This window comes from Podarcis liolepis (genome assembly GCF_965112155.1).
Source record: "Podarcis liolepis genome assembly, chromosome: 4".
Classification (NCBI taxonomy): Eukaryota; Metazoa; Chordata; class Lepidosauria; order Squamata; family Lacertidae; genus Podarcis; species Podarcis liolepis.
The window spans coordinates 81,614,063-81,632,818 of NC_139558.1; the positions used below are offsets into that span (position 1 = coordinate 81,614,063).

At 38.4% G+C, this 18,756-nt stretch overlaps 1 protein-coding gene across 4 annotated transcripts in view; it reads right to left on the minus strand.

Moving 5' to 3' along the window:
• Window positions 1-18,756, minus strand: part of CDK8 (cyclin dependent kinase 8) — a gene marked incomplete at its 5' end in the record, with an annotated part of 40,876 nt that overhangs the window by 11,674 nt on the left and 10,446 nt on the right. For 3 of the 4 annotated variants that reach the window (XM_083498943.1, XM_083498942.1, XM_083498941.1), the window contains 5 exons: window positions 991-1,122; window positions 3,458-3,515; window positions 11,158-11,298; window positions 13,888-13,998; window positions 14,590-14,665. In XM_083498943.1, the coding sequence (XP_083355069.1) occupies window positions 991-1,122; window positions 3,458-3,515; window positions 11,158-11,298; window positions 13,888-13,998; window positions 14,590-14,613 (466 nt within the window). Of the gene's footprint in view, window positions 1-990; window positions 1,123-3,457; window positions 3,516-11,157; window positions 11,299-13,887; window positions 13,999-14,589; window positions 14,666-18,756 lie in introns of those variants that run through there. The other variant, XM_083498944.1, reaches the window with a different exon arrangement.

Below are 18,756 nucleotides of genomic sequence, written 5' to 3' on the forward strand. Positions count from 1 at the left end.
CTAAGGTCTCTTTGCATTTGGAAATTTGATGTGCACCTCTGCTTGCTCCATCTCAAAAAGGATATAACAGACTTGGAAAGGGTGTATATCACAGCAATCATGGCACCTTCCCCACAAGGAGAGGCTGAAGGTGGTGGGAGTTTAAAGGGGACATACGAAAGATCATCACTGGGGAGGAATTTCTTTCTTTCATAATACTAGCACTTAAGACTCAATGAAACTGATTGTCCTCTGCTGTCAGACAAAATAAAGTGCTTCACCAACATTTTGAATTCAGTCAATGAGGGCTTTTGCACAGTTACTTCTAGTATCGAGGACTTGGATAAAAGAAAGTGCTCAAAAGCACACTGAAAAAATAGGTATTTTCAATAGTATTTCAACCAACAACAGGTTGTTTCAAGCTCTGGGTAGAAGTCTACTAAAATCAAAGGCTTGCAGGCAGACTTGTGAAAGCTGAATGATCCCTCCAGAATTGTATAGGATATGGAGGGGTGCTGCTATCTGAGAAAAAATTGTGGAGGCACCTTGTGAGAGCATCATGCTGCTTGTGCATGTCTGGATCAAAGCCAAAACATTCCTGACACTATTCAATAATGCAAATCAGTCTTCAGAATTAAATGTCCTGGCATTTCTTATCTAATTAGTGAAACCATCTGTAAATTCAATGTGGTCTTTGCCAGTTAAGTGCCCTGAAGTACTTAAGACTTAAGAGTGATGCACATGTTTGGGCAACCAAACATGATAGAAGACTCAGCCTTAAAAAGTAAGGTTCAGTGAATCACTTTTCTTCCACACTAGAATCACAATGCTTTCCTATATTTTCCAAATGCCAAAATGCATTGCAGGTGGTTGGGCTAGGCGACCCTTGTGATTCCGTCCAATTCTACGATTTCAAGAGTAGACATCTTTGTAAACAAGAAGGAAGGAAACCACACCAGGGAAAATTAGAATTTAAAATATGGAAGATCAGGTATACAGTGCATTACTTACCAATAGCTTTGGTATAATGCCTTGCTCCAAGCAGTAATTCTGGAGCTCGATACCAGAATGTTACAACTACTGGATCCAAATCAGCTAAAGGCTTCAAAGGTGAATTAAATAGTCGGGCAAAGCCCATGTCAGCTGTAAAAAGAGGGGGAAGATGCTTTAAATTTTAGCGCACAGACTGCTTACTCAGAAATGAGTGAGCTCAAATGTGACACACACTGCAAACATCCTCAGTCTAACTTTTAAAAGTTCCTTTTAAGCTTGTTTCTAAAGCATGGTACAGAAAATGAAGCATTATTAAATCATAGCTAACACACTTTTGATCATGCAGGTTCTGAATCAAGCTGATCATTCCTCAGAAAGTTGGGAAATCTGGTGTCCAGCCCAACGGAAAAACAACACAAAGATTTATATATGGGAAAACAAGGCAGGTGTATACTAGGCTGGAAAGATTTCCCGTTTTTAGAAGCCAGTCCTTTATTAACCTGACAAAAACAGTTCAGCTCTTAGGAACTAAGGCAGCTGGTACATTTCCATCTCTATTATCACAGAAAACTGATATTTGAGACTGTTACCGATTGTAGCTGAATTGCATTTAAGCTTAGATGGAAAGAATTCCCAATTCCTGCTATATTCTATTGCCTCAATACTTTTCACCTATTAGGAAGAATTTACAAATGAAACCTGGATTGTTTGCACCCACACTCAAATAGCAGAGAAGTATTTCACTTCTTTAAGAAAAACTATTTCATACAGTTTGAGTGTAGGCACGAACATACAGCTTGTTATTTTACAAATTCCAACAGACCTGAGGATCCGAGGTTGCAGTTGTAGACCATACAAAGAACTGAGCCAGCTTTAAGACTGTGAAGCCTGTGTGTTTTTAAGGAGCAAGGTTCCAGATCTCATATTCACCAGAGATAAATTCATCTCCCTTTGTCCTATTAACAAGCGTGTGTGCCTATTCATAGCCCTATTTAAAACTGTATTATGCTTCATTTTAGGCATTGAAAACAATTTAACTTTTTCTGTCTTAGAAGGCAAGAAACATTTAGCTGCTGGAGGAAAAAACGCAATAGCTCCAGAAGAGAGGGGTGAGTGGGAAGTACAGTGTTTATATTCAAATACGTGTGTTGTGTGTGTGTTTTAATGCTTAAACAGTGAAAGTCCAAACATAATTTTGTTGTTGCTTCTGTTGTCAAAATAAGGCAGTGCGTCTTCATCTTTATTATACTTTTACGAGTCCATCTTGCCATTCTTGGCACTGGATAGGTTAAGTGAACTGGAGAGGTCTCTTTCACATCCATCCACGCAGTGTAACCATTTTGGGGAGCAATCAATTAGTTTGAAATGTTGTACACACCTGTTGCATGCAAAAGTAGCAGGTAGTCCATTTCCAGTAAGGGGAAAACTGTCTGCATCACAAGAAGCACCACTTCAATTAACGTCAAATATTTTGGGAGGCTGACCTACATTATAGCCATGGTTTGCTTACAAAAGGACCTCAGTCTGCTAGTGTTAGTACTCTTGTATGTTCACAAACCTTTTAAAGAGTCATGTGCTCAACACTGGTCTAATTCTATTCCTTTTGAACTTCATATATAGGGCCACCAATGAGGAAAACCCCCTGCTTTTGGCAGTTGATCAATAGTCTCGAACAATCAAAAGAATGTATGGAATTCTGTGTCAATTACAAAACAATTCATCTCAGATCATAGCAGCCAAATTCTAGGGGCTGAGGTCCCTTTACCTCCCCTAAAATATTTGAGGGAGCTGCCCCTCAAAGTTGATGGGCCTTGTCATTCAAATGGTGTGTGCGCGCCACGTCATGTGATTGTGTGGGGCTGGGCTTCCCTGCCCCTCCACAATATTTTGTTCAAGTTGGCACCCCGTCTCAGATAATTAGTCAGAGGACAGGAAAATATACACCTTTAACATCTGCTGGTACAAACACTTACGTCCTTAGGATACCAACATACTTCCTCAACATGCTGGATCATACCATTATGCAAATTTTACTGCTACATTCCAGTTTCATTTAATAATTTTTTTAAGAGCATTTTTATAGAATATGGAATCTGTGTCACAAGAAGCTCCCCCTACAAAAATTTGTCCAATGTTACCTTATCCATTAAAAATGCTGTTTTAATTTCCATCAAGCAATGCTTATAAGCTTTTAAAATTTGTCTCCCATCCCTGAATAATCTATCTACCCTCTCAATAGCACTTTATACAACTGTTACTAATGTTCATTTTATTATTGATATTTATATAATTCAGTACTATTGTAAAGTAACATTTTTGGAGGCAAAGGAGTCCTTCACTTTTCTCCATCCAACATTAACAAATTTTACCTCTTCATTTTATGGGGTTTTATGTGTGATCCAGAAAGTATTAACCTGGTTAGCTGCACCTTTAGAACATTCTATCTTAAATGGTACACTGGGACTTATCAAAGATATAAACATACCAATTTTTACTCTTCCTCGCTCAGGACCTTCACCCATAACTAAAATATTAGCAGGTTTCTGTGGAAAAAAAATACAATACATATACCAAGATAAACCTAAACATTTGTGCCTAAAATTAGCAGTTTTATTTTTCCAATTTTAAACCAAAATGCAGTGGAATGTCATTAATAGTGCCTGTGGATTATTAGTTTGCTGTAAGGTCATATGGCTGACCAAATCAATTTTCTTCCCCGTCTTACGTTTTCTTCCTCTTAGAAGAGCTTCCTTTCAATAACTTTCCACACCATGCTCTTCTTTCAGATGAGCAGTGTCATTACAGAATTCACCTGGGGAAAATGTTGGCTCACTTATTTCCAGTATTAGCCAATTACAAAAAGCAATCAATGAAATATTTTGCATATCTTCCTAGATGTTACTATATGAACATTTAGATTCTACACAAAACTTTTACAAAACTACACAAAAATTTTGCTCTTAAGTGTATCAATTCAGCCACTATAAGAGTGGCTTATAAGAGTTTATTCTGAAACTACCACATCTGCAAAGGTAATGTTTATAAGAAATGCCTTTGCAGATATGGTAGTTTCAGAATCATTACGTGAGAAGCAAACATTGGTACAATTGCTTTTGAAGCTCTATAGAGCTACACCAAAACTATTTTTGCTGTTTTCTTATAAGGTTTATAAACCTATATAAAATAACCATTAAGCATCAAATTTAGCAAAGCATGATGTGTAGAGTAGTAGATATCCGGTTCAAGCCAATTTCAAGAAAAAACTACTTCTTTTGAAAAAAGGCTTGCATCAACAGCTCAAAGCACACCACTTTGGGCTATTGTTTAAGTGGGCTATTATTTAAGTATGTAGAAAAGGATTTGCTCCATCTGATCAATATTGTCATGTGAAGCAATTATGTGAACACCTATCTGTGATTTTAAGCAAGCATAAAATGTATGCCACATAAAAGTACTTCAAGGAAGCTTTGATAGATGAATGAAAACATCTTTGATAGGAACAGATGTAATCTAGTATAAGCACAGACACATAAATGTGTAAAGAACAAATTCGAAAAAGGGTATGACTCTGGACAGGTTTAAAGATGGCGACAAGGCAGTAAGTTACACTAAGATGTGTGCTCTGAGCCAGGAAAAATATATAAACTACTTGTGGCACTATCAGGCCATCAGTCTCTTGTAGGGACTGGTGGAAGATATTTATGAACAAACAGAGCAGAATATGCAGAATTCTCTTTGATCTAAATGGAAAGAGATCTTATATGCTAACACACTGCGTTTTTGGCAAAGGCAGTATCCAAAAAAGTGTCATCTCCGACTTTATTTATGGCTGGATGCTAGTGCGCTGCCATTATTGAATATATTAAGGGGGCTGATTTGGGGATTCTGGAAGACTGTCATGTCTCACATAATTTCAGTATGCATTTTACCAACTCTGAGCCTTAAGAATGTAGGATTTCCTAACTGCCAGGTTTTCTAGGTAATTATTTCAGGAAGGTCAGCCTGTGCTGCAGCTCTCAACGCCACCTCTCTCCCCTGCATTGCTGCTAATGACACTTAGCATGGCTCAGGGAATGTGCTACGCAGAGAAGCAACTGTAGGCTAGATTAATCTTATTTTTCTCCCCTTTTGAGTATCACTAAATCCATGGGATCATATAGAAGTGAATTTCACAGAATTATGGATCTGTACATATTCCAGGTTTTCAAATATTAGGGAAGAAGGGTCAAGAGCAAGTTTGCATCAAAATCTTAGCTTTTACACTATGGCAAAGCTGTATGCTTAATTCCTTGTAACAATCTAACCACCTTTTACTAAAAATATGGAATAATTACTTGGGTGGAACACAGCTTGCTTCCGTTAGAGTGCATTTACACTAGCTTACAAAATGTAATATAAGAGTCCAGAATCCAGAATCACTTGCTGTTCAATAATAGTAATCTGCCAGTGTCATCAACCTACCATGATATAAAATACAATTACAGTGGGAGCTATTCTACTGCTATATTAATCAATCAGTTACTTCATATGTAAACAAAGAAACCAAAGAGCAGTCATACCTCGGGTTAAAGTTGCTTCGGGTTGAGCGTTTTCGGGTTGCGCTCTTTTGCGACCCGGAAGTAATGGAACGTGCTACTTCTGGGTTTTGCTGCTCGCGCATGCACAGACGCTCAAAATGACGTCACGCGCATGCGCAGAAGCAGTGAATCAAGACCCGCACACGTGCAGACGCAGGTTGCGTTCTCTTCAGGATGCGAACGGGGCTCTGGAACAGATCCTGTTTGCATCCAGAGGTACCACTGTAATCAAAATCCAGCATTTCTATATACTTCTGGCTTGGAACCTCTAGTCAAGGATCCTCAGACACCCAGGGCCTCTACCCACACTAAGCTGTTTCCAGCTTCAAGCATTCAACAAGCTCTGGCTAGTAACAATTCAATCTGTCACACTGTGGCAACTTCTAGAAAAATTAAGCCTACCCAGATGCTTAGAAAGTTGATGCCATTTTAATCTGTTTTAGTAATTTTTGGATGTTTTACAGTAGGGTTGTGATTTTTCCTTGACCTTGCCGTTGTTTCTTTTGTAAAACGTTTTGAAGTGGGGAGGGGGTTACAGTCAAGAGGTATCTAAATTTTATGAAATAAACACACACACACACAACTTCAAAAAGGAAAAAGCAGTGTAAACCCAAAATGGCAGTATCAGCAAAGTACTGTCTCAGAATAGAATAGTCTTTTCTTCTCAATGCAGAAACCAATAGCAGTTCATCTTTCTACTCTCTTGCTTGCTACCTTCAGTACTCCTTTAGGAATTGAAGTGTGGCACTTGCAGTCTACTCCTGTTCACTGATCTAGCAAGCCGGACATGCCTTCTATGTGAATAATCCATTTCATTCTTCCGCTGCCCCAGTTCTCCATTTCTCTACCTTCCCCACCCATCAGCACTTTGTATTCTGTGACACTGAACGTAGTTCGCTTTCACTAGGCGGTTTGGTGGTAATTGCCCCCCCCCCCATATTTTGTTTTTATACTGTAAACCTTGGAGTATATCAAGAGCCCCCCGAGCCCCATTGTTCTGCTTTGGCTAAACAGCATGTGAGTTTGCTACACAATGACAACAGGTGTGGGATCACTTATCCCAACTTTACAAATTTGGAAAATTAGGGTGAGAGAAAATTTGACATCATAGTTTAAATTAATCCAGCACTTTAAGCAACGTAAGAACTTAGTTCACAGAAAGGAGGAGGAAGACCAACATGGCACACAGAAAAAGTAGCTACGAGGGAAATAAGCTTAAGGATGGAGCAGCATGGAATAGGAACACCATAAAATAGTAAAGAGAAACTGGTGAGAACCAAGATAAAAGCTTAACTATAAAGAATGAAGATGTTAAAAGTCATTAAGTAAAAGATATATGCTACAGATAGCACCAGGCTTTCCACCAACATACAGTGTTATCAACTAATTAGAAAACACAAGTAAGTAGAATTTCTGAAGCACAATAACTGGTTTTTTTAGTTGAACATTTTAAAATATGCCTACGGAAAAAATAAAATAAAAAGGTACATGGTACAGAAATGTTGCACCTACACAAAATATAAAATACACTATGTTTTGTAACCAGCTGCTTTAGCTTGGTGAGAAGTCTAACATCTTATACTCTGAAAGTAATCACAGAGGTTGAGTTGCCAGTTTACTTACACAACTTGAAGCAACACAGAATATTAAAATCAGCATATAGTGTAACATGAAAGGCTGTCACTTTGATATGGGATTACAGATCACAGGAAATAGGTCACATGAATCTTCTAGACAATTACATTTCTAAGGACTAAAAAATGCTATGGAAAAATAATTCCCCCCAAGTTAAACCAATGCTTCATTTTTAATAAGTATAAATAAACCAAAGGGCTAACCTTTGGTTAGTTATATGGAAAACATGGGGCTAAGCCTTGAGCCAAAAGCAGCTTGGATGTATCTGATCTGTTAAATGAATTTTTGTAGACGTACATTTGAGGAAAATTAATTTTTTACTCTGAGTTTAACTAGAGCTTCTGCATTTACTACAAAACCCCAAATAGTCTAAATCTAATATGATTAAAGTATAATTTAATTTTCTAGTACTTGAAAAAGTCTGAATAGCTTAGACAAATACTGTCTGACTTTCCTAGTTAAAAAATTAAGATGTGATTTCTTGTATCAAAGCCTGAGTCCCTCAATGAGCTTTGATTTGTCTGTGATACTAATGGTCCTGGACCATTAAGATAAAAACAAATTTCTAATATTATGAGCACACCCTGGATTGTTTCAGTCAAAGACCAATTATGCACTGCCCATCACACTTTAGTGCAGTTACTTTCTTGTTTGATCACAACATATTTGCCATTCGATCCAAGCCAAACAATTGTTTGCCTTGCCCTTCAAAGCAGGATTGTTTCCAGCTCTGTAGTCCAGAAAAAGCAAAGTCTGCCTAAGTTTTTTATTGAACTGGGTGGAATTCAACTTTACTGTCTTCCAATGCAAACTGTATTAAATCCCACCCAAAGTGAGCATACAACTAAGGCATCCAGATCCTAATGATTTCGACAGAACCCAGCTAATTAGAATGCTACTTAGGTGGCATGGCTGCTGAATCAGTTGAAACAACATATTCCCAGGAATGAAAACTTGTGGTATTTACATATGCTGTGGACCATCATTTCCAGTCAAGTAAATTAAGGACTATGTGAGTCATATTTGTGGCACATCCAATTATTTTACAGATTAGTTCCACCTACTCTGTTCAGGGCTTTTGCCATTTTAATCTTCACACTTAATACTTTCACACTTCATTCCTTGTAGTGAAAACTTGGTATGATTCAAACTATACACTGCGGATTTACTTCTGCTCATACTTCAGAGGTCAGGAACTTGTTAGTAATCTGACCTTTCTTGTTTGAATGTGTATCACTAGAATATGGTTGGACTGTTAAATCTCTGGGTGATGCTCTACCAAATTTTGCTCAGAGTGCACCTAACATCAGGTTCATTAATTTAAATGAGTATGCGCAGAGTAATGGTTAGTTGAATACTACCCTCAGTCTTCAGAATATTTTACTGGAGATGTGGAAGTTGAAGAAGCAAAGTTAGTTTGTACCTACATACCAACTATCTATTAACTTCTGATACATTACAATATATATTGCAGGGCCTCTCTGCCTTTCCTACCCTGCTGGGAAGCACAGTTTCCACGTCATTTTTGATAAGCAGTCACAAAGCTCTCTGAATGAAGAAGCAGTCTCTGGCAGATTATACACACAAAGACAGCCTGATTTCTAAGAACTGCCTAATGAATTGTAGCCATAAATCTTATAGCTTGTGGAGAACATTATGTCTTGGAAAATCTAGTTCCAATACTTGGTGACTGCATAGGTTAACACAGACAGAAAGGAAAAATTTTAGATGCAATTTATGAACACCAGCAAAAATGAATATAGCTAGACGGGTTCAACTACAATCTTAGGGTGGGTTCTGAAATCCAAGATTTGCTCCAAATGTGCAAAAATGTCACAGACTGCTAAGAGTCGTAAGTAAGTTTTTGCACCAATTTAAGCCTTGTTTATATGGGATTATATGTGGGTTAAACCACAGAGCCTAGGACTTGCCGATCAGAAGGTCGGCGGTTCGAATCCCCACAACGGGGTGAGCTCCCATTGCTCTGTCCCTGCTCCTGCCAACCTAGCAGTTCGAAAGCACCTCAAAGTGCAAGTAGATAAATAGGTACCACTCCGGCGGGAAGGTAAACGGTGTTTCTGTGCGCTGCTCTGGTTTGCCAGAAGCGGCTTAATCATGCTGGCCACATGACCCGGAAGCTGTACACTGGCTCCCTCGGCCAATAAAGCGAGATGAGTACCACAACCCCAGAGTCGGTCACGACTGGATCTAATGGTCAGGGGGTCCCTTTACCTTTACCTAAGCCTTGTTTACTATTCAAAGTTTAGAGACTGCAAATCCATGCTTGGTGTGTTACTGTGCTCTATTCTAATTTTAGAGTCTCATCTGATGATTATTTTGCAATAGGCAATGCAGCCCATTTCTTGTATCTAATTTCATCACATGGATGACATTGGTCATACAAAATGGCCAGGTATATATAAAATGAGCAAGAAGTTCCAAGCTCCAAATGCTGTTTTATGGATTTGGGACTCAGCAACAATTCTCTAAATCCCTTCTTTCAGTAACCTTTTCTTGCTCCTATGGTTGCTTTGCAGCACTTCTAAACTTCAAATGAGCAGAGGCCACCAGTACATTTCATAACAGCCCAATAGAGGTAGCTGCTAGTCTAGACCATCCTCAAAACAACTGACCTTCTAGGCTCTAATAAATTTACCCATCTCTTGAGACATCCACTTCTGTTTTCCACATACCGGCAAATATTTACAATGGAAAACTTTGGTTTCTGATTAATAATTTCATGCATATTAACTTCAATAGAAACAATTATCCACTTTTGGTACTGTTTGAGCAATGGCTGTGCATATACAAATAAATGCAGCCTTGAATTTGAAACAAATAAGAAATCCTTCCTCACAAGCTGATAGGGCGTTGAACACAAAGAGGTTAATCCAGTCAACGGTAGGCTCAGAAATCAGACGGAGGAATGAAACAAGCTCTTATGTTCTCCAGGGATTCACACATAGGCACCATGGCCACAGTGGGCTGGATCAAACATACACCATCCAACTGTTTACTCCAACACCCAAGTTTGCTTGAATATTTTAGTCCACCAAGGATTAATATTATGTAGGGACAACACTGTAACCTGTTTATACTGGCACTGCCTGAAACATCTATTGGGCAAAGGAATGAAAGAATGCGGTAACAATGAAGTACCTTTCTATCCAATGAAAGGGCCTGGCGTCCAGAAAAACAAAGAAGCCCTCACCGCCACCCCAAAATATGATCTTATTAGGCTTCCGCAAGGTAAGTTGATGCTCATTAGCTTAGGAAAATATACAAATTTGTGGGGGAGGGTCTTCTGTGGCGCTTAGGCAAAACAGTACCATCATGTTCAGAGGCACTCAATTTCAGACTGCCAGATGCTAAGGGCAAACATCATAGATGGCTATCTCTACCATTCTGGTTGTGAATCTTTAAGAGCTATCTGGCTAGCAATTACCATATATAGCAACAGTGATAAACTGTATCAGGAATGGGAAGCTGTGGTCCTCCAGGTGTTCTGAACTACAACACCTATTATCCTTTATCACTGACCATGTTGGCTAGGGCTGATAAGAATTAAGAGTTTAATAACATCTGGAGGGCCACAGGTTCTCCATCCCTGAACTAGACAGCTCTCTGGTCTGACCCACTAAGGCAATTCTTAGACTCTTAAAAAGCTTGCACAGAAAATTAGACTTGTTAAATATTTCCCCCATAAAATCCGAGAATTTCAAATATGCAGTCATGCTTAATTTTGCTCTTAATGTGCTCTGTTTGCTAAAGAGGCAATGTAAAAGCACCTATGAGAAGAGGCCGTTTTCTTTTCCAGGTAACAGAAATACACATTATTCATTAGACATTTATAGTGCCAAATTACAAATTAAAACAAATCATTAGTGCCTTGGTACCTGATATCCTCTATGAAACACCACCACTACATATAAGCCTTATACCCATTTCTAATCCCCACTGTAGATCTACTTACCAAATCCCTGTGTAACACCCAGTTAGCATGTAGGTAATGAATACCATCTAGGATTTGATATAATAGAGATTTCACCATTCCCCGAGGTAACTGAACTGGCTTCTTGTTTGCTTTAGAAGCTCTGTGAAACTTTATTATGTGCTGAAAAATAGAAAACAAACATAGTTAATAATGACTGGTACAAATATTTTGATGCAATGCTTCAGCAAATAAAATCCTCCTGGGTTCAATAACCAGTATGGCATTTCTTGGGATTTGAACAAAATCATGTATAATTCTCCACAGAATTAACCACCCCCCGTTTAGTTAAGCACTGTGTTCATGTTTAGTGCTTTAGCTTCATATTACTATTATCTTCTCATCTTAATTTTATCTATCTTGTATTATACTCTCCTCACACTCACAAACCCCTTTTGCCATCTTTTGATTATTTAATAGGGTGTTTTATTATTTTTAATAAGATTTGAATAATGCTTTTTCATAATGCAATAAGCAAAGAAACTAAACAAAAACAAAAACAGAGACCATATCTTGAAGACTTCATTCTAAAATTGTATTTCTCTATTCACACTATAAAGATGTGACTACTGTATAACCAAGTTAAAAAATGAAAAACTATTCATACGGTAAAGGTCAAATATATACCTGAAACATGATTTGTTCAGGAGCTTCACAAGCAGACCTGCACACATTTATAATGCTATGAATCTATGTATTTCCACCTTATCAACTGTACAGCCATTTTTTACTCATAAACTAAAGCTTCCAGCAAAATTTAAGCCTAAAAGAAAAACACTTTTAAACAATTTTTTAGTCCATCTCTTTATAATTTCATCCATCTTGACAATCTGACCCAAGCTTACTGATAGCAATAACAATAATAAAGTCTTTAAAGTTCATTCGTCAGGGATCAGAGTTCCTTTAACTTCTTTGGATACTGCACACATATTAAGGGTCCAACATTTCTCATCTGATCCTTGAAACTAAGGTTCAAGTTAAAATCTAAGAATTATATTTTATAAGACCGACTACTGTAAAAATAGAGAAAGAGAAGTAAGACTTTATAAAGAACCATTATGAAAGCGATTAACATTTTTCTCGGGGCCTTTGTGAGGAAGAACAAATACAAACCATGCAGGAGATAAAAAATAAGTGTTCTTCTCATGTTTGCATCCATACATTATGCTGGAATTGCCAAGTACCATGCAAATATGAACAGACAGGTGTCTAAATTGTGGGATATACAACCAACATGCTTAAATCTAATTAATGCATGAAGGCCTGCCAGGCTTAGCTAGGTCATACTCCCTCAACCTTGGAAGAAAGGGCTACCAAACTCTGTTCTCTTTTTCCTTTCCACCATGCGAACACAACCATTAAGAATGCTTACGCTGGATGCTCCAGGCTTGGACTGTGTGGCTTTAGCAAGCCATCTTTGTGTATCAATAAAAATAATTTAGAAACCCATACCATTTGGAAAGTAAGTTGTGCTGCCTGTTTTTTATTGCTGCTGCATGGAAAAGAACATGAATCTGACCTTTAAGGAGTTTGTAAGTAAACCATTTTTAACTTACTATATGTGTGGTTTATTTCTATGCTAAGGGAAGTGGAGAACTTTGGAAGAAGCTTAAAAGGGGTTATTTTAAAGGTCTAACAGCCTATATTTCCACAGTTTACTTTGCTGCATGTTTTGTGATTTTAAACATCTACTGGGGCTCTCTCACCAAAGAGTACCGTATTTTTCCATGTATAAGACGCCCCCATGTTTAAGACCAGGGGTCAGCAAACTTTTTCAGCAGAGGGCCGGCCCACTATCCCTCAGACCTTGTGGGGGGTCAGACTATATTTTAACCCAGAGATGCATTTTAAATAAAAGGACACATTCTACCCATGTAAAAATGCCAGGCAGGCCCCACAAATAACGCAGAGATACATTTGTACACGGAAAAATCCAGGGAATTCTCCTTTTATTCTTTAACAAATCACTACTAAAAACCCAACATAAATGAGGCTCCTCAAAATAAGGTTCAGCAACTGGGTCAATTAATTCCTTTGAAGGATGGTATTAGAGCTGCTCAGGACTTGCTTAAGAACCACTTTCAGGGAAGGCAGAATATTGGCCCAACCACATACATTCCCTTCTCCAAATCATCCCTCTGGCCAAACTAGTTGCTGACCCAGGCTCAAAGAACAACATCATGCAATTTTTGTGCTCATTAATGCTTGGTACCAACTTCTTTTCTTTTAGGCACAAGCAAAAACTTCACCAGGCACTGAAAAGTATTTATTGGGTCCTATTATTTTTTAAAAAGCAACAACAACAATGCCAACGGTTAATTGTGCTGTTATATGCTGATTGTTTTGTTTGCATTTATTGATGTTTATTTAAAAGATTTTAAGGCAGTGTGATTCTTCATGTTCATAGTCCGTGACATTTAACTCATGCAGAATGCTTAAATATACAGTGGAAAAGAGCAGAGCTTCCCACACAGAAAACTGCCATGTTTGAAGCAATGTGTGAAGTTGCCCCAAATCAAGGACAAATGTGTATTTCAAAGAATGAAAATGAAAGGAACACTGTGTACTATGGAGCGGTTTACACATCACTTGGGTCTTTTTCTTTCCTTGTAGTATGCTTCAGAGATGAGCAATCTGCTGCAGGACCAATTTATTGGTTTCCAAACAATAGTAACCATAGCCCATTACCTGCTAACAAACAGACTTCCTTACCCAAAGGTCATGTTCCGCATAGTCAAAGAGAAGCCACACTTTTCTATCGGCATGAGACAGAAACACTTTTTGCAGAGAAATTACATTTGGATGTTTCAGCTCCCGAAGCAGCTGTAAAACAAATGCTATCCATTAGGAAGGTGTTCACACACAAGCCAGAAAATAGAATCGACAATTCTTTTTATAATTTTAAGTTCTTTAAATATGCTGGTTTTTCAGAATTAATCTTTGATGCTCTTAATCCACAACAAAGAATGAATGAACAAAAGAAAAGAAAAAAGAATATGGGCTTCATTTTAATTAAAGAGGTATAAAGAGTTTATGTCTATAAAGACATAAACCAGACTACAACTAGGTCAAATGTACCTCCCTCAGGATGCAATGATGCTACTGAAATTATGCTTATACAAATCATGGCATTATGCACTAATCAACTGCATTTTCCATATAGCATCACACAAAGCTCTTGTATAACAAATCAGACAATTGTACACACTCACTGGCAGAAACTCTCCGGGGTTTCAGACAGGGGTCTTTCCCAATCCTACCTGGAGATGCAGTGAATTGAATTGTATTTTAATATAAAGCTTTTAGATGCAATATGTACTGTATCTTCCATATATGAAAATGTGTTTCAAGTGGCCATAACTGAAATTATATTCACTAATGAAAAAGGCTTAATTTACCATTAAAATTACTTACTGCTATTTCTCTGCATGCAGACATAGAAATTCCAGTACCTTCTATTTGCTTTAGAGCGTAATCTTTATCATCTTTCCTGTGAAAGAGAGAACAATCTTCAAAAAGTGCACTGTAAACTCAAAAGTAGCCTTATGAGCACTATTTAGAATCAAACACACAATTAAGTGTTTGGAATGGGAACAGAAGCCAAGGAATTATAGAAAAATATTTAGAGTTGGATTTTAAACTGAATACATGAGAGTCCAATCCGACCACAAAACCTCCCACCCCAGAAAGAAATATTTGCCCTGAAAACACTTATGCTGAATCATTCATAATTTTCTAACAAATAAAAGCGGAAAAAAGCAGTGCATAGACATGACTTTTGTGGTCGTCTCTGCTTTCATTAGCAATGCAGTCTCTCATTTTCTAAGTGCTTTGACTTCATAGTTCTCTGGAGTAGCATTTAAATTGGGTTTCATAACAGAACACTCACCACACAGGTCATTCCAGGAATTTGGCTTTTGCAATGTTAAGATATTTTACAGCTTTCACAAAGTCAAAGTTTGATAAGGGAACTAACCCAGGTAAGAATGGGATAAATTTGTCTAACTGGGGTCCAGGGAACAGACGCTGCTGCATTGCTGAGACAGGGTGGGTGTGGGATCAAATGCTGAATTTATTCCCAGTCACTCAGACATAAACACATACCGTATTTTTCGCCCTATAGGACACACTTTTCCCCCTCCAAAAATGAAGGGGAAATGTGTGCGCGTCCTATGGGGCGAATGCAGGCTTCAGGAAGCTATCCCCCTAGCCCGGCAAGCTCTGAGAGCGATGGCGAGGTTGCGCAACCTCGCCTTCGCTCCCGGACCCCCCGACCCCAGGCTAAAAACGAAGCCAGGGCAGCGAACGGGATCCATCCCGCTCACTGTCATGGCTTCTTTGCTCTTTGGGGCTTGGGGGGAATAAATTTCCCCCCCTTTATTTCCCTCCCAAAAAATAAGTGCGAAAAATAAGGGCGAAAAATACAATACTTGAAATTGCCTCAGAAGTAAACAAACTGGTTCTGCAAAATTTAGTTGCATCTTTGCTCACATTTTATGGCATATGCTTAAACTTTACCCCAATATGGCCTAGATCCAGAAATCTAATGAGTGCGACTCACAAGTCACTTTGTTGGGGGCAGGAAGTTATTTGCTCATTTTCTCTTCTTCTGTTAGCCCCCAAAGGTTGGGGGACCCTTTAGGACAGTGTGGAAGGTGACACGGGGCGCTACAGGGAAAATCAGAAATACTATCACCAGAAACAGCCCCCACTGGATCAGAAATACCTGCACAAATAGAAGGACACCTTACACTTGCAGAAAAGCAAGTCTGGATCTGACCCAATGTCTTTACACAGTGCATTTCAGCAGGTTTCCAAGGAAGCTAAAGATAAAAATATTCAAGTTGCATTTGTTCCTATGGGAGGCAGTTAAGCATATGCTATGCAATGAAGAATTTATAAGGATATTTTACGGGGAGCTACAAAATGCTTGTTTAACATGACAGCAGAGAACATAGGTAATTCTGAATGCAGAAGCCATGTGAAGAATAATGGGCAGCAACATATGAACATTTCCTTCACGCTTCATTTTGAACCTGATGTTTTTGTAGCAGTTGGACATGATTTTCAAGAAGCAGTGAAGTACTGGGAGGACAAATATAATAGTCAATGGCAGTATATGGTTAAGTGTCTGGCATGAGGAGAAACATGCTAACTTTTAAGGCGCACTGTCGCCTTTTGTAGGGACTCTGAGTAGACTAAGCAAAGTAGGTGCTTCTACACTGTTGACTAAGTAACAGCTTGCACTCATAGTCATTTTTAGACTTTAGCTAGCAAAAGTATTATTATTCATTAAATGTGTATGCTGCCCTTCATCCGCAGATCTCAGGGTGGTTCACAATAGTAGGAGGCTGCGCAAACAGTTTGTTGGGTTATTGGGATCACTTCCAACCCCAAAGACTGTCAACTCATTTTCCTTCCCCTAACACAGAATCCACAATTCCGAGGATTCTAAACTGGTTGCTAGATTGCAGGCTTCGTATCAAATTTCACACAAAGAACTTTAGAAGATTAGCAGCTCAAAATCTGGACAACTATAAGGAAAGAATACTTAATGCCACTGGAAGACATTCAGGTTTTTAATTCTGTTGGAACATTAAACCTGGTATGGTCAACCTTAATTCCTGGAACCAAGACAGCTACAAATGAATTAAAAGAAGCTCAGGGTGTTGTATGTGGTTTCCCCATCTTAGCCTCACAGCAGCCCTGTAACTAAGCTCAAGAGACAAAGCAACGGTTAGAAGCATAGTAAACTTTATGACTCCCACACGGTAACCACTACATCATAATGGCTCTTGCCTTTGGCAGGATATTACCAATATGTTCTAATACACTGTTAATTAGAAAGTTGCATCAGCCTTGATTAAGGAAACATGCACTTTGCAATCTAATACTTAAAACCATTATCTATCTCACGAAGAGGCAATAATTCAAGATGATACTGCATCACAGGATGTGGTCACATAGCTTGTTACCTTTCCCACCTGCCTTCATACTAACTTTCTGGTATAAATGTAACTCCCTCCACGTTGCCTGTTACACAAAGCAAGCACCTGTGGTTTTAAAGCTGCCTTATTGAGAAATGAGATCAGAAATAGGGCCGTCTCTCATTTTTCTGACAGAACAGAAAAGCCACAGAAGTGTCACATTAAGTTTCTTTACTCAGTTTGCCATAAGGCACTACAGTACCTGAAATCACACTTGAAATTTCAGATTTTGAACAACAACAACAAAACAACAAAAAATAAGGTCCCAGAGCACAGCCTGAAAGCACAGGAGAACTCTAGTGTTGCTGAAGTTAAGGAGGTGTCTGTCTGATCAGTACCTCAAGAGATTGATGCCTCATGTATGCCATCTTGAGTTCCAGGTTGGAAGAAATGAGATATATAAATGTATATTTATTAATATTAATAATTATAATTTCCTGGGTGGGATTCTGAATTTTAAATTTAATTTTAAAGAGCATATGATGGGGTATGATGGGAAAAGCATATACAACACCCTGAGCTTCTTGGAAGAAGTGAAAGATTTAAATGTACACGATCAATAAAACCCCTGGTGTTGATTTTCTGGTCTTTGCTTAATTAATCTAGGTCTGTTGTAGCTGCTCTTAAATAATATAAGCTAGGACTTGTGATTCTTCATTCTTCCCCCGAATGGATGGTGAGAAACAGAATATTGGCCTTCTAAAACTGCCTTCTTTCTTTCTTTTAATTCGCTTGTAGATGTCTTGGTTCCTATCTTCACTGGAAGTCCATGAGTTCTAGCACTATGAGTCAAACTTTTCTTTGACTACTTTCTCCAAGATATGCAGAATTTGATAAACTTACATCATGTCACCTCTTACTCGCCTTTACTCCCGACTAAAATTGTACATAGTTCTGATCATCTCACCTCAAAAAGGATATTGTAGAGTTGGGAAAGGTTTCTTCTATGATGAAAGGTTGCAGCATCTAGCCATCCACTACAACCACAAGGTTTCATCCTAGTCAGTCATCACCAGTTCAGACCACATAAGTGTATGTGTGAAATAAAGCTTTTGCCCCAAGATGTATTATTTTATACTTGTTTACATTGAATCGCATTTGCCATTTTACTGCCGATTCACTCAATTATGAGAGAACCTGTTGAAGCTTTTCACAACTGCTTTTTGCTTAAACCATTTTGAACAACTGGGTATCATTGGCAAATTTTGCTATGTTACTGTTCACACCAAGGCTAAATCATTTATGAACAAGTTAAAAAACAATGGTCCCAATACTAAAGCCTAGGGGACTCTACGTTCTACATCCCGTCCATTTACAGTGGTACCTTGGGTTAAGGACTTAATTTGTTCCGGAGGTCCGTTCTTAATCTGAAACTGTTCTTAACCTGAAGCACCACATTAGCTAATGGGGCCTCCTGATGCTGCCGGAGCACGATTTCTGTTCTCATCCTGAAGCAAAGTTCGTAACCCGAGGTACTATTTCTGGGTTAGCGGAGTCTGTAACCTGAAGCGTATGTAACCCGAGGTACCACTGTATTTCTACTCTTTGTTTCCTATTTCTTACCTAGTCCCAAATCCATAAGTGGACATCCTCT